Source organism: Protopterus annectens, chromosome 2.part2 (assembly GCF_019279795.1).
Source record: "Protopterus annectens isolate FY-2018-M chromosome 2.part2, PAN1.0, whole genome shotgun sequence".
Taxonomy (NCBI): Eukaryota; Metazoa; Chordata; order Ceratodontiformes; family Protopteridae; genus Protopterus; species Protopterus annectens.
In genome coordinates, this window is record NC_056730.1 from 609,647,616 (window position 1) to 609,661,040 (window position 13,425).

Consider the following 13,425-nt stretch of genomic DNA (forward strand, 5'->3'; position numbering starts at 1 on the left):
TGTCGAACGCTTATATGAGCATAAATGCATGAGAACAAACTTGTTTTTTGGGGGTCGTGATACAGTGAGGATTGGAATAGTTGCCCTTTTCTCACTGTAGTGCGACCTTGGAGTTGGAATATATATTTAGCGGGGGGTGTGATGAGCGCAACCCCCCCCACAATAGCAAGTTTGTTCTCCTGTGTTTTCACTCATATGAGCGTTCGACATTGTTACTATGCAATATGGATAGACCCATGTGGGAAGGAGGTAAGTAGTGGCAAGTGTAGTTTTAGTTGTATTAGTGAGAAAGTTTTTAGCTCTATAAAGCATCCTCAGTTTTTGATGAGCTTTTCTAATGCAATTTTGAATATGCAGGTTGAATTTAAGTTTATCATCTACTATCATCCCTAATATTATGCTATGAGAAATGAATTCACTGGTTGTATTATCAAGAAAGAGCACTTTAAATTCTTTTTTTTTTACAGGAGAGGAATTTAGAGGGAAAAAATAGTAGTTTATTTTTTAGGGTTGCTGTTAAAACTTCCTGAATAATTTTTTGGAGGTGTGCCACATTGTCAGATGTGCAAATGAGTGGGGAATCATCTGCATATTCTATTAGGGAGGCCTATTGTGTGGATGTTTGGAGGGTGTTTGTAAGAATGTTAAACAGGAGGGGGCCAACAATAGAGCCTTGTCGTACACCAGTAGTGACTACGATGTATGGAGAGAGGGTGGTGTGCCATTTTACTGACTGATACCTATTGGATAGGTGGCTTTTGACCAGTGGAGGCTGGGCTGAGAGAGATCTAATGAGGATCTATATAGGTAAGGTAAAAAGAGTCCCTCTGATGTGGGGAGTATGGTGCACTGGCTATACACAGAAAAAGTTAACTCATCTCTCTTTCTGCAAACATCTTTGTATAAAAGTTCCAAATATAAGAATTCTGCACAATTCCTGGCCTCAAAACTGCTTTTTCAAACATTGCAATCATGACTGATTGTCTCTAACTAATTCAGAAATACTAAAGAGTTTGTATTTTACTTGTGTTAAATAAAGCAACACTATTTCAGTTTTACCCTTTTTCATTGGTTACTGTCTGAACAGTGCATATTTCCTTACCTACTGTATTTACACAACCAGTGGGACAGAAGCAAGATAAGCTTATAGGTATGTATGCAAAGAAAAATAAATATTTCAGCGCTGCACTCAACATGTCTCCACAGCCATATAATCTGATCTGGTTTCTAAGTTTTAAGGCTTGTTATACAAAAAACAGAGCAAACTATTCTCCCTGCTTCTGTATTAATTTATGTTAGAAAAAAATGCACAAAAGTCCAAATGAAAAATGTCTGAAAAGCATAAAATAAGCTAGTGCTTCCTGAATAGAAGACTGGCTAGAAAATGTGATTTAATTTGCTAGCCATGACATAGATACATAAAATCCTGACTGCAGCCCAGATGGCCTAGGTTTCATTAGTAGCTTGGTCATCTGAAGCACTGGCATGACAAGAGGACATACCATTCTGAGAGAGAAGATACACACTCAGGTGAACCTTATAGTCGATCTCCAGCAGAGACCAAGACGTGTGGGGCGGCATTATCTTAGGGAGGCAAGGGCAGCGGCTAAGTCACCAGGGAGGTGGGACAGTACTGTAACCAAAGAAAACTGACATAGCACACTGATATAAGAATTGTAACCATGAAAGCACCAATGCACTAGGGAGTCCGTAGTACCAACACCAGATGCAAGGTTTATACCTAACTTAATTAAATCAAAGACAAAAAGAAACACATAATAAGCTAAGCACTTTTGTCTAACTTAATAATGGACTTCATCAGAAACTTCAGTATTAATAACGGACTTCATCAGAACTAACTACAGTCACGTATGTTCTGTATTTAAATAGTCATAGCTTTCTTAAGGGCACATTTCAAAAATATCCACTTCATAATTAATATGTTTCAATACACTCATTTAAAGTGTTAAATTGTTGAATGTTAATACTGTGTGTGTGTGTGTGTGTGTGTGTGTGTGTGTGTGTGTGTGTGTGTGTGTGTGTGTGTGAAACTGCTTAAAATAAATTTCATAAATATACTACTAATATATGTAATAAATATACCTCCATCTGGGGGGGGGGGGCACAGGTAAATGCATGGTATGAGGAAAAATGATGGCATAAATGAAAACTACTCCCAGGCAGCAATGTGAAAAGGGATTTGTGGGCAAGGTGATGGTTAGCTGTGGGGAGCCAAGAAGAAATAAAAACAAAAGTAGGACTCAATGTACTTGGTATTTAAAGAAAAATATCAGTGATGAGTCTGCCAAAATCTAGGCATGGGTACTTTATTGAAAGGGAAGGAGAAAATTAAACATTTTTGTTAGGGAAGGAGAAAATGAAATATTTTTGTTAGAGTGCCATAGGAAACTGAAGAAATGGAGTACACTACTGAGTTAATCTCTACATATTCAATGGTAAGGCCCAGTTACAGTTGGGAACCACCTTTAAAGCATGCTTTGAAACACCTGTGTGTTATAAGCAACACATAGCGATAGCCTATCACAATTATGCAGATCAGTAATATTATGGTATCCTAGTGTGCGTAGGTTCTTACAAAAAAGAAAGCAAACTAAACAACATCAAATATTCACAGCAAGTCAGCTGTACTTTGAAATGTTTGTTTCATCCTCCTTAGTAGTATAACATAATTCATATTTGTTTTAACGTGTTCTCTTTTCATAACTCTTATACTTGTTAAAACAAAGCTAAAAGGACTGCTTGAAGAGTAAATGATAAAATTCTCCTGTTCCTTTTCCTTTTTTTCTAGTTAAGCCAGATGTTCCAGATAACTTTAAAGTTAAGAAAACAGGAAGTAAAACTAATGTCTCTTGGACATACCCTTCCACTTGGACACGCCCTTTTTCTTACTTTCCACTGACTTCTGAGGTTGAATGCATGCAGAAGAAGAAAGACAATGAAGTAAGTAAACACAAACACAGCTGACATCTATCTTATCATAATATTACGGTTTTGTGAGGCAAAGGGATAGCATAAACTACTGGACTCTCACAAAATATGCACTGTAACAGAACAGGTATATTTCAATGCCCTTTTTCTATGATCGACAGTCAGAACTGTGGCTAATGATGGTTCCACATTATCTGTTCAGATGTGAATAAGTCCATGTATTCCATGGCTGGCACTTGTGACCAACAGGCCAACACTTTTAGCCATTGTGTAGCCACTAGAAATTGGTAGTCAAATTGGTAGTACTTATGCTAAGGTCATATGGCTTTCACTTCAGCTATACATGCCATGACCAAAAGACATAATAGTTATAGACCCTGTAAATGAGTGCTTTGTGGCATTTAAGTGGGCCATCACATTCCAAATCTGAGGTTTTATGTAGCAAATGAGAAAGGAATTTCTTGATTGCTACTACCACAGATGCCTAACCTTAACACAAAGTACTTTATCTATCTTTCACCTTCTTGCTGTCACCCCTTTATCTGTCTCATTGTAGATTCAGTTCCTTTATTCACTATAAGTAGCCATTCTTGTTTGTTGAAAGACTTTTGTAGGGACACATTAGCAGAACGGATCCTACAAATATCAGGCATTTTATGCAGTACACATACTGGTGAACATGTATTCAGTTAGCAGTGCCATCAGATGGAATTTAATTTTATTTGTTTGTTTATATATGTATATATGTATGCATGTTTGTTGCTTGTTAACTGTAACAACAGACTGATCCAAAAGGATGAATTTCTGCTACTGCCTGGGAAATGCAACAAAAGTACAGAAATTATTATTGAAAAAGATTTGACAAAATCATGACAAAGAAGAAATGATAGAGAAGAAAGATTGGGGTGAAAAGATATTACCTGTGTTCATTGTGTGTACATATGTATATGTATATATATAGGGTCTATATTACGTCAAACTCACAGGAGTTCGAATGTTGTAATATCGAATCCAACAGTCCGAAATACGAAAATAGCAAAGCCACGGCACACCAATTTCTTTCCCAGGAAAAAAAATCAGTGGGCCGTTTTCAAAGCTTTGCTATTTCCTCCACTGTGGTGCGATCTCGGAGTTGGTATATTTAAGTAGGGGGTTGTGTGGGGCACTGCCTCCCATGTTGGGTGGTGTGGAGGCGAAGCCCCCCCACTTTAGTTTAAGTTTAAAGTGTAAGTTTTTTTTTTTTTTTTTGTAATGGAACAGTGATCTTTTTCCCTGGGAAAAAAAATCGCTGTCTGTGTTTTCATTTTTATTGGGTTTTGAACGTTACGGTTCAATATTACAACGTTCGAACTCCTGTGAGTTCGACGTTGTAATATAGACCCATATATAGGAGAGAGAGTATGTGTGTGTGTGTGTGTGTGTGTGTGTGTGTGTGTGTGTGTGTGTATATATATATATATATATATATATATATATATATATATATATATATATATATATATATATATATATATATATATACGGATTCGACTGGTTTGGTCAACATCTGCTTAATCAACTGCATTTGGTTGATTATACAGCTAGTCAACAGGTGTGTGAGGTCTAAAATCCCCCTGGTAGGGTAATATTCCCTTTCCTCATTGATTGTGGAATCTCAGAATTAACACATATATAACTAGAAAACACAAAATGAGGTGTAGTGGGTAAGTCCAAAAGAATTCCACAAAGTTTTCTTCTCCACTTGTCAATGTTTAATGAAATTAAACTTAACGCTCACTACATTAATAGGTAGGCACTGGGCTATCTGCCCAAAGGCATATATTAGCCCAGCCACATTGTGCGGTATTCACCACCCCTTTGGTTAGTTCCCTAGGCCCTTGATCTAGCAGCTAGTACCCTTGGCCCCTATCTAGTAGAGCTGTTGGTATGATCCCTAGTGTGAACTTTCTGTTACCCATCCACTTTTGTCAAGGTTCCTCTTGAAGAGTGATAGTGAGGGGCTCTGTCTTTTGTAGATCGGGACCTTGTTCCATAGCAAGGGAAGTCTTTGCGAAGGGAATCTATCCCTCCACATGTTCTATTCATTGTTGTGCTGAGGTTTATATTCCTAGAGCGTGTAGTTTGAGTAGATTTGGTTTTGCTAAGATGGAGCATGTTCAACAGTTCTGGGTTGGGCATGGCTCTGTATGTTAGACAGAGATCGCCTCTGAGAAGGCGGTATGCAACAGAGAAAAGCCTTCATTTTTTCAATCGTGCTGCATAGGGCAACTGTTTGAAGCCAGTTATCCTCTTAGTGAGGTACCTCTGTGGTCTCTCCAGCTGCTGGAGATGCCTGGCCAGGTACATTCCAATTGGTGCATTGTACTCAATAATGGGTCTGATGAGGGAAGAGTAGAGGGGCACCACTACATCCTTAGATCTTGATGCAAACCCTTTCGTGATCAGATGGGTCACATAGAAGGATTTTCTAACCAGCTTGGCAACATGGTTATCAAAGGAAAACTGACTATCTACTTGGGTCCCTAGATCCCTTATTACTTCTTCAGATTTCAGGGGGTTACCTCCTATGTGGTAGTTTGCAGGTACTCTGTTTTTTCCAAAGGGGATTACTACTCATTTTTTAGCATTTAGCTTGAGACCATGGCTTTGGCACCATGCATCAGTCTCATTAAGGCCCTTCTGGAGGATATCCATGTCGGCCGGAGACTCTATTATAGCACTCAGTTTGCAGTCATCCGCAAACTTGGTAAGCTGCAAAATATCAAATTAAATAAAATGTTAGGACACTAGCTTAAGCACTTTTGCCATGAGCATATTAAAATGACTTCTTCACAACATAGTGTATCTACTAAGGAAACAGTCTTATATAACACGCAGGTGAAGGTGCAAAGTACTAAAAACAAAGTATAAGGTAATCATTAATGAATCAAATATAAATATAGCAATTGTGTGCTTCATCATCAACTTTGTGTGTATATAAATTGCCAAATGTATGAGGCTACAAAAACATTCACCAAAAACACTATTTAAAAACAGTCCTCAAAAACTGCAAACAATTCATTGATAAGCAACCCAAAGATAAATAAGTTAAAAATTCTATAATAAACAATCCAATCATAGGCACATCCTGTACAGACCTTGAACGGCTTTATCAAACATGCCCATTCCCTGCCTATAACTAATATATGTATACCAGTATAAATAAATATACACATATAAAAATATAGAGAGAGAGACATTTGGAAAGAACATCTGTTTCATAATTTAGCTGCTCTCATATATAAAATACTCTTTAGTGAAACAGTCTCATTGAGACCAGGGGGCACTGTGGCATTCAACAACTGCCATCTAAGTTGTTTGTCCTTGACAGTGTTCATATTGTTTCCACCTCTAGGTGACGTTTGGATTCTTTCCAGTACAAAAAATAAAAATCTTAAAATTTCTACATGATTGGGAGTGCTTAAAGAAAGTGTTGTACTTGTTTTTGTTTTTGATATCTTTAAAGTGTTCTTAAATACGTGCACATAATTGCCTTTCAGTTTTCCCAGCATAGAATGCCAAACAGGTTGAACAGTTCACCAAATAAACTATCTCCTCCCTTTTGCAATTACAGTATTCTGGACTGGGTAGAGATCTCACATAACCTGGAACTAATACATAAGGCCCTACCCAAATGTAAAAGCAGTATTTACAACAGACACAATTTACCATTTTCTTTTCTTTGTTGAACCAGTATACTCTCAAATAAATTTATTTTTTCAAGTTAACCCCTTTTCTGTGTGAGAGAACTGGTCTGTCATGTAATAACTGATTGTTTTTGTCATAATACAGTATGTTGTTCCAGTGTTTAATTATTATGTCCTACATTTACTACAGTTATTATATGCACTGGGTAAAATCATGGCTTGATATAATCATGGCCTGATAAAAAGTGTCCAAGCTGTGTGTCTTATAGCTGGTCCTGTAAAAAATGTCTTTCACCAAGGGTTTAAAATCTGAATTCCTTCTTTCAGTGGCCTCCTTGGCCATACAACTCAACATATCTAGGGGGTAAACTCTCTCCAAAAACATTTTAGTAAGTCTATCCATTTCATTATTAAATTAAATAAATTATTATCACTCACTAGCCTAGATATTCAAATGAATTGGCATTTTATCACACTGGCCTTTTGCCAACCAAGACGCATACAGGAATTTGAGGAGGTAGGTTTTCTGCATATATTCAAGCAGAAAGCCTTATCAACTTAATTTTTGTATAGCAAGATATCTAAATAACTAATTTTGTAGGCAGATTCTGTGTAAGTGAATTTTAAAAAATCAGTAGTCAAATTTAAATATTTAAAAACATTTTTCAAGTTTATTGCCGTCACTGGTCCATAAATTAAATATATCATTCAAATATTTAAAATACTTATGGATATACTGGTTAAATTCAATATTAAAAACAAAATGTGTCTTCTAGTGAGCTAGAACTAAATCAGCCTAAATGGGTGTACAGATAGCTCCCACAGCAACACCTGACACCTAGTGATAAAATTCACTTTTAAAATAAAATAAATCGTTGTACAACATACATCTCATAACATCTTCAATAAGTCTTAAATCAGGACTGCTAAAATTAGAGATTTTGGCAATGGTATCCATAAACCATCCCATCCCAGTTTCTGCAGGAATCACTGAAAGCAAATTCATAACATCTGCAATTACCAAGAGAACTTGACTATTATATACTATCTTGGCAACTTCAGAAGGAAAGTGCCATGAGTCAATTATGATGTGGGGAATATACTTCAAAAGGTATTTCAGGCAAACATCAATAAATTTAGCTAATGGCTCCATCTTGAAACTTGACGCTGATACAATGAGACAAAATGGTGGGTTGGTAATATCTTTGTGTATATTAGGAATTCCAAAGATAGCAGGGAAAATGGGATCTTTAACTTTTAAAAAAATCCTACAACTTCAAGTCAATTAATTGCTGAGATATCAAATCATTCAACATATAATCAGTCTTTTCATATGCAGTAGATATTTTATTTCAAGAAACTCTAGTATAACAAGAGCTATCATCTAAGAAAATATCCATCCTTGATACATATTCCATAAAATCCATCAAAACTACCTGACTTATTCTTGTTTGGTTTTAATAAACGTTGACAAGTGGAGAAAAAGACATTGTGGAATTCTTTTGGCCATACCACTACACCTCATTTTGGGTATACTGTTTTTTCGTGAAGGTGTTTCTGCTTGAATCACTCATCCTGACTTGTTGTTAGTACATTTGTGAGGCTGTGTAGGGGATGCAGGGGAACTGCCTCCCAAAAAACAATATTTTAAAGTTGCATGTGCTGAGGTTTTTCCTCAGCACATGTGTAGTAGGACATTGACGTTGCCATTTTCGACAGAGTGGTTTACCTTCAGGATGTGTACATTTTTGTTAGTCAACAATTGAAGTTAAATTATTTATAGATAGACAGATAGACAGATAGATAGATAGATTGCTACGGATATATATATATATATATATATATATGAGTAAAGATTCCTGGTAAGGTAAAATGAGACTACACTGATTACTTGAAGTGATTATTTCACTTCTCTTAAATCTGTCATAAAGACAAGTATAGCATTATGCCAAAGCCAGAGATATGAAGGGGCTGTAGGATGAATATAGAGTAAGCTAGATATTAAAGATTCATGGGATCAAGCAGGATCCTGCTGGGACTCCACCTTGCATGAAGAGCCATGAAAGAAAATGAGTGACAAGGATTTAATGAAGAATGAGTGGACACTGGCAGTGGATGAACCATGGGGATAAACAAATACATAAAAAGGAAAGTAGTAATATACAGGAAATAAACCACCTCTAAGATGTAGAACATGGATTACATAACTGATGGCATTATAAAGCAATAACAGGTATTTTTTTTTAGGTAGTGAGCTAAGCTGCTTTGAAATCTGCTATAAGTGGTACAAGCCTTATTTCTAAATATACTCTGATTGGTAATATCTGATAATATACTCTGAGTGGTACTATCTGATATCTTTAGCAGAATGGTTTAACAAACTTGTACTGGACTGTAGTTATAAAAATTTAATGCACATTTTAGAAAACTCCCTAATGTAGATGTCAGGACTATAATTGCAATAATCAGTACTGAGGACAAAATATTATACCTACAAAACATCAAATTCCAAAACTTGTAACAAAATTAGTACATTTTTGCAAATATCATGGGGAGGGTTGTTGCTATCCACTGCACACCTCATCATGGAGGGATGTGACCCCCAACCCTTGCTAAAAGCATATACTAACTCTGACGTCATTGTATTAACTGCAGGGGGAATACCACAAGATATGACAACAGTGGACTCGGTTTATATTGTTTCTCATAAGTTTAGGCTAGAATCCTAATATTTCAAGGATCACAATACAGTCCACAGACGTGCACTATACAATACCTTATCTTATGATTGCAAACTAAGGGCAGTTGTCATATCTCATTCTGATACTAAAGTTCAGTGGCAGGGCTGGACCAAATAAATGCTTAGCGTTTTATGTCATGAGCTTACCGTCAATGCCAAGAAATACAGTACAGTTTCCATTAATAAATCTAGCATTACTTGTATTTACCATATAGATCACATTTCACTCAAATTTGACACATTCATTAGGGACAAGGCTTTGTATATTGATAACAGATTCTCTTTTGATGACCATATCTCTCTGGTGGTTAAAAAATCCTACTACCTTGCCAATTTATCCTTTGTGGTATCTCCTTAATGTCAAGAGAAGTTATGCACACTTTGTTCCTCCCATAGTAGGCAAATCATTGAATCCAATGTTCCCCTTTCTCATGAGGCTCCTAAAATATACCAATAGACCTCAGACTTTCCTCATCAAAATTATCTCAAGTCTCAGTACACTTAGCTATCCTGATAAAAGCACAGTGTCCCTAATCAGTGTCATATAGGCTTCTAAGGAGTGATCTTTGCATAGCCTTCCATGACATGGATGACATAGCACTCTTTGTACTCCTGCCTTTAAACAGGAACAGTGGTAAAGCAAATACCTGTTCTGTAGACCTAAACCTATACTATAACAACAAAATAAACAAATGGCACAAAAGGTACCTAACTCACTGCATTCCACTTCTGTGGAATAGGATAATCTTATATATCAAGAAGAGTATTTCTTTAGCAATTTTCAAAACCAGTCTGGCTGATTGGATGGGTGACTGCAAATTTTCACCTAAGACATGTGGGGAAATGTATTTAATGGGGAGCCATTGTTAGTCTATCAGCAGTATTGGATGATGTGTCTTAACTTCTTGATGATCACTTGGCTGAAAGCTTAGTAGTAACCTGTGAAGCCAGGTATAATTAAAACCCTGAATAAAGTTAAGAAATGAATACTTTAATGCCATTTGTCATTATAGTTACTAAAATGATGGTGTGTTGTTATTATTAGCAGAAATTACTGAATATCACTTAATGTCAAATGATATCAAATTTAAATGGATTTTTTTATTATATGTGTCATCATGGATAAAAATTCAAAGGTAATGTAAATATAGGCTAAATAAATCATGAGTACTTAGATGAGAAAAAACAGTGTCTCAGCAGAAAAAATTTAGAATGTTCTGACATCCTTGCTTAACACTACACCTGACTAAATTCTTAGCTGGAATTGGATAGCAGAATGAGCACCATATCTATTCCACTGTAAACATTTCCTTCCTTTTGTCCATAGGGTCAAATGTTTTCTTAAAATCTTTACACAACAATAACTTGGAACTACCTTATTAATATGATTTAACTGAGAAGTCTACTATATTACAAGTCTTTTATGTGTGTGTGTGTGTGTGTGTGTGTGTGTGTGTGTGTGTGTGTGTGTGTGTGTGTGTGTGTGTGTGTTTGTGTTTGTGTGTCTGTTAGTGTACATGTGTGTAAATATTGCATTTCTGGGCCCACCCCAACCATGACCATCCATTCCTAATGGCAACATTTTGTTCCATATTCTTTCTATATCACTGATGGTATCATCCCTCTCTGGGAAGAATTTACCCAGTCAGAGCCTCTGACTTTTGTAACTTTCTGTGGATAGCAAGATGTGGCAACCTGTTGAGTCTTTATCCTCAACTGGTTCAGTTTTACCTCTATCAGTTGGCATGCTCATTACAATTTATGGTGTTTGGCCCAGGAACAAGGATAAGAGCTACTACCTGACCTCACCACTGGCTAAAGTGTACACATTTCTTAACAAAACATACTTATGGCATCCACGTAACTCAAGATCATCTGCCTGGCCATCCATTGGAACTCAAGCTGTGGTATTTTATCCAAGCTGTCTCCATACAGTGGGTATGCTTGCTATGGCCATACCTGTACAGCTGCCTCCTCCAGTAACTGGGCCTCCTGCCTCAGTTGGATTGCAGTCAAGGCCTATTACCTCTGGAACTGGTGCCACTGCAAATTATATTATGAAAATGATCCTCCCAAGTCTGATAACTATTGTGACCTAATTATTTGTAAGATTTGTACTGTATACTATTAATTACTTATACACACCTGCACCCATCCATTCTGTTTTATTTGTGACATTTTATTATATTTCTATTAAACACAATATTTACTTCTTCCTTTTCTGTTGTTTCGGAGGTGCTGTCAACTATAGCCCTTCATTTGTTCTATCACAGTATATTTGCTGTCTTAAGAAATGCCAGTACTGTCAGTTTAGACAAACTACTTACTATCTGGCAATCTTTTTTTTTTTTGTCCTGTGTTAACCTGGACAAAAGATTTCACAAACACAAATAGAAGAACGGATATAATTTATTTGACCTTTGTTAATTTATATAATATCCACCCGATGAACACACATGATATTGAAATGAAGTCTGAACTTCAGCCTGGTTAATTGCATTGTTTAGACTAAAACAGTATTTGAATATAAGCAGTGGAAATCAAACTGAGTTCTACATAATGCAGCTAATTGTGTTTCATTGCCTTAAACCAATGTGCTTTACTAGCACCTGTTAGCATACTTGCTTAAACAGTATGCAAAGATATATAAGGCCAGTTAGATATAAAATGAACTGTACAGTCTTAAAAAATGTTGCTTACAAATGGTGAGGCTATTACAATATTAATAAATGGATTTTTCATTTGCAGATCATGACTTTCAAATATGAATCTGGAACAGCACACATCATCTCTGAAGATGTTCAGAAATGCCGTCTTCATATTCGGGACAGCTATTATAACTCACACTGGAGCAACTGGACCCCCTGGGAAAAAGTATCTACAAGTTACATGAGTGTTCAATAATTTGACTTTCAGTTCACTTTTTATTTAATAAGATCACAGTCTCTTTGAAGCTAAGTCACTACATTCTGTACCTTCCTCAATGATTTAAGCTAATAACTGCCTCTTTTGTTTTAAAATGGTGGGTTAAATGAAAAGTGTCTGACTTTGATTTTCCACTTGAGATATGACATTGATCTAAAGGTTATCTAGTACCAAATGAGACTGACACATGCTAGAGGGAAGAAAAATGATATTTCAAAAATTACATTTTGTATGCCTCAACATATGTCAGCATTTAATTGGGATACACAGTTTAGAAAATACCGCTTTTTGTCTGCAGGTATACCTTAATGTCCAGTTTTCTTCTAGAAGTGCTCATAACCACCTGTGCTTAAAAGGTACTGAAACAATGGTGGCCTAAATGAGTAGTATTCCAAAATAACTGCAAAAAATGGCGATATACATTTGTGCATTTTAACTCCTCTGATAATAAGGAGAACATCTAGTCATACTGGGAACCACTCGGTTATCACAACCTGATCTAGAAAACCAGATGTACAGAGTACACAGTGCAAAAAAAAATCATAATTCCTATTATCTTTAAAATTAAAAGAGATGATGCTCAATGAAATGCCATTAGCCATTATGAATATATGTATATACACACATGCATGCACGCGCACACACACACACACACACACACACACACACACACACACACACACACACACACACACACACACACGTTTGTGTGTAAACAAGTGTTTAACAAAGCAGTTACACTCCAATTATTTCAAACAAATTGCATCTTTCAAAACAAGTTATTTTCAGCAATAAATAATAAAATGAACAATGTAGAACTAGAAACACATATGACTGAGAAAACCTAAAATGCAGTTGGAATACTTTACTCCTTATTCACAAAGTAGTTCCTAAGCCTTATCACACTTCTCATAAATGGTTTAGCTCTTCATTGTCTATGACCTATTAGTCAACACTCCAAATTAAGCACTTAAGTCTAATCAAGCACTATATGTAAAAGAATGAGTGTGGTTAACATTATTTATTTATGTATTATTTAATTTAATCATTCATCTGGGGATTTTTTACCACATGTGCTAATTGATATAGAGATGACATGATAGGAAAGGATTACATGCAAATAAT

The 13,425-nt window shown here is 36.1% G+C and overlaps 1 protein-coding gene across 1 annotated transcript in view; it reads left to right on the forward strand.

Annotated features, from left to right (window-relative positions):
• Nucleotides 1–12,936, forward strand: part of LOC122796040 (interleukin-12 subunit beta-like) — a 107,965-nt gene extending 95,029 nt beyond the window's left edge. Inside the window, exons 6-7 of the mRNA XM_044064510.1 lie at nucleotides 2,810–2,961; nucleotides 12,124–12,936. Coding sequence (XP_043920445.1) covers nucleotides 2,810–2,961; nucleotides 12,124–12,279 — 308 coding nt within the window. The 3' untranslated portion in view covers nucleotides 12,280–12,936. The remainder of the gene's footprint in view (nucleotides 1–2,809; nucleotides 2,962–12,123) is intronic.
• Nucleotides 12,937–13,425: the final 489 nt, after the last annotated feature.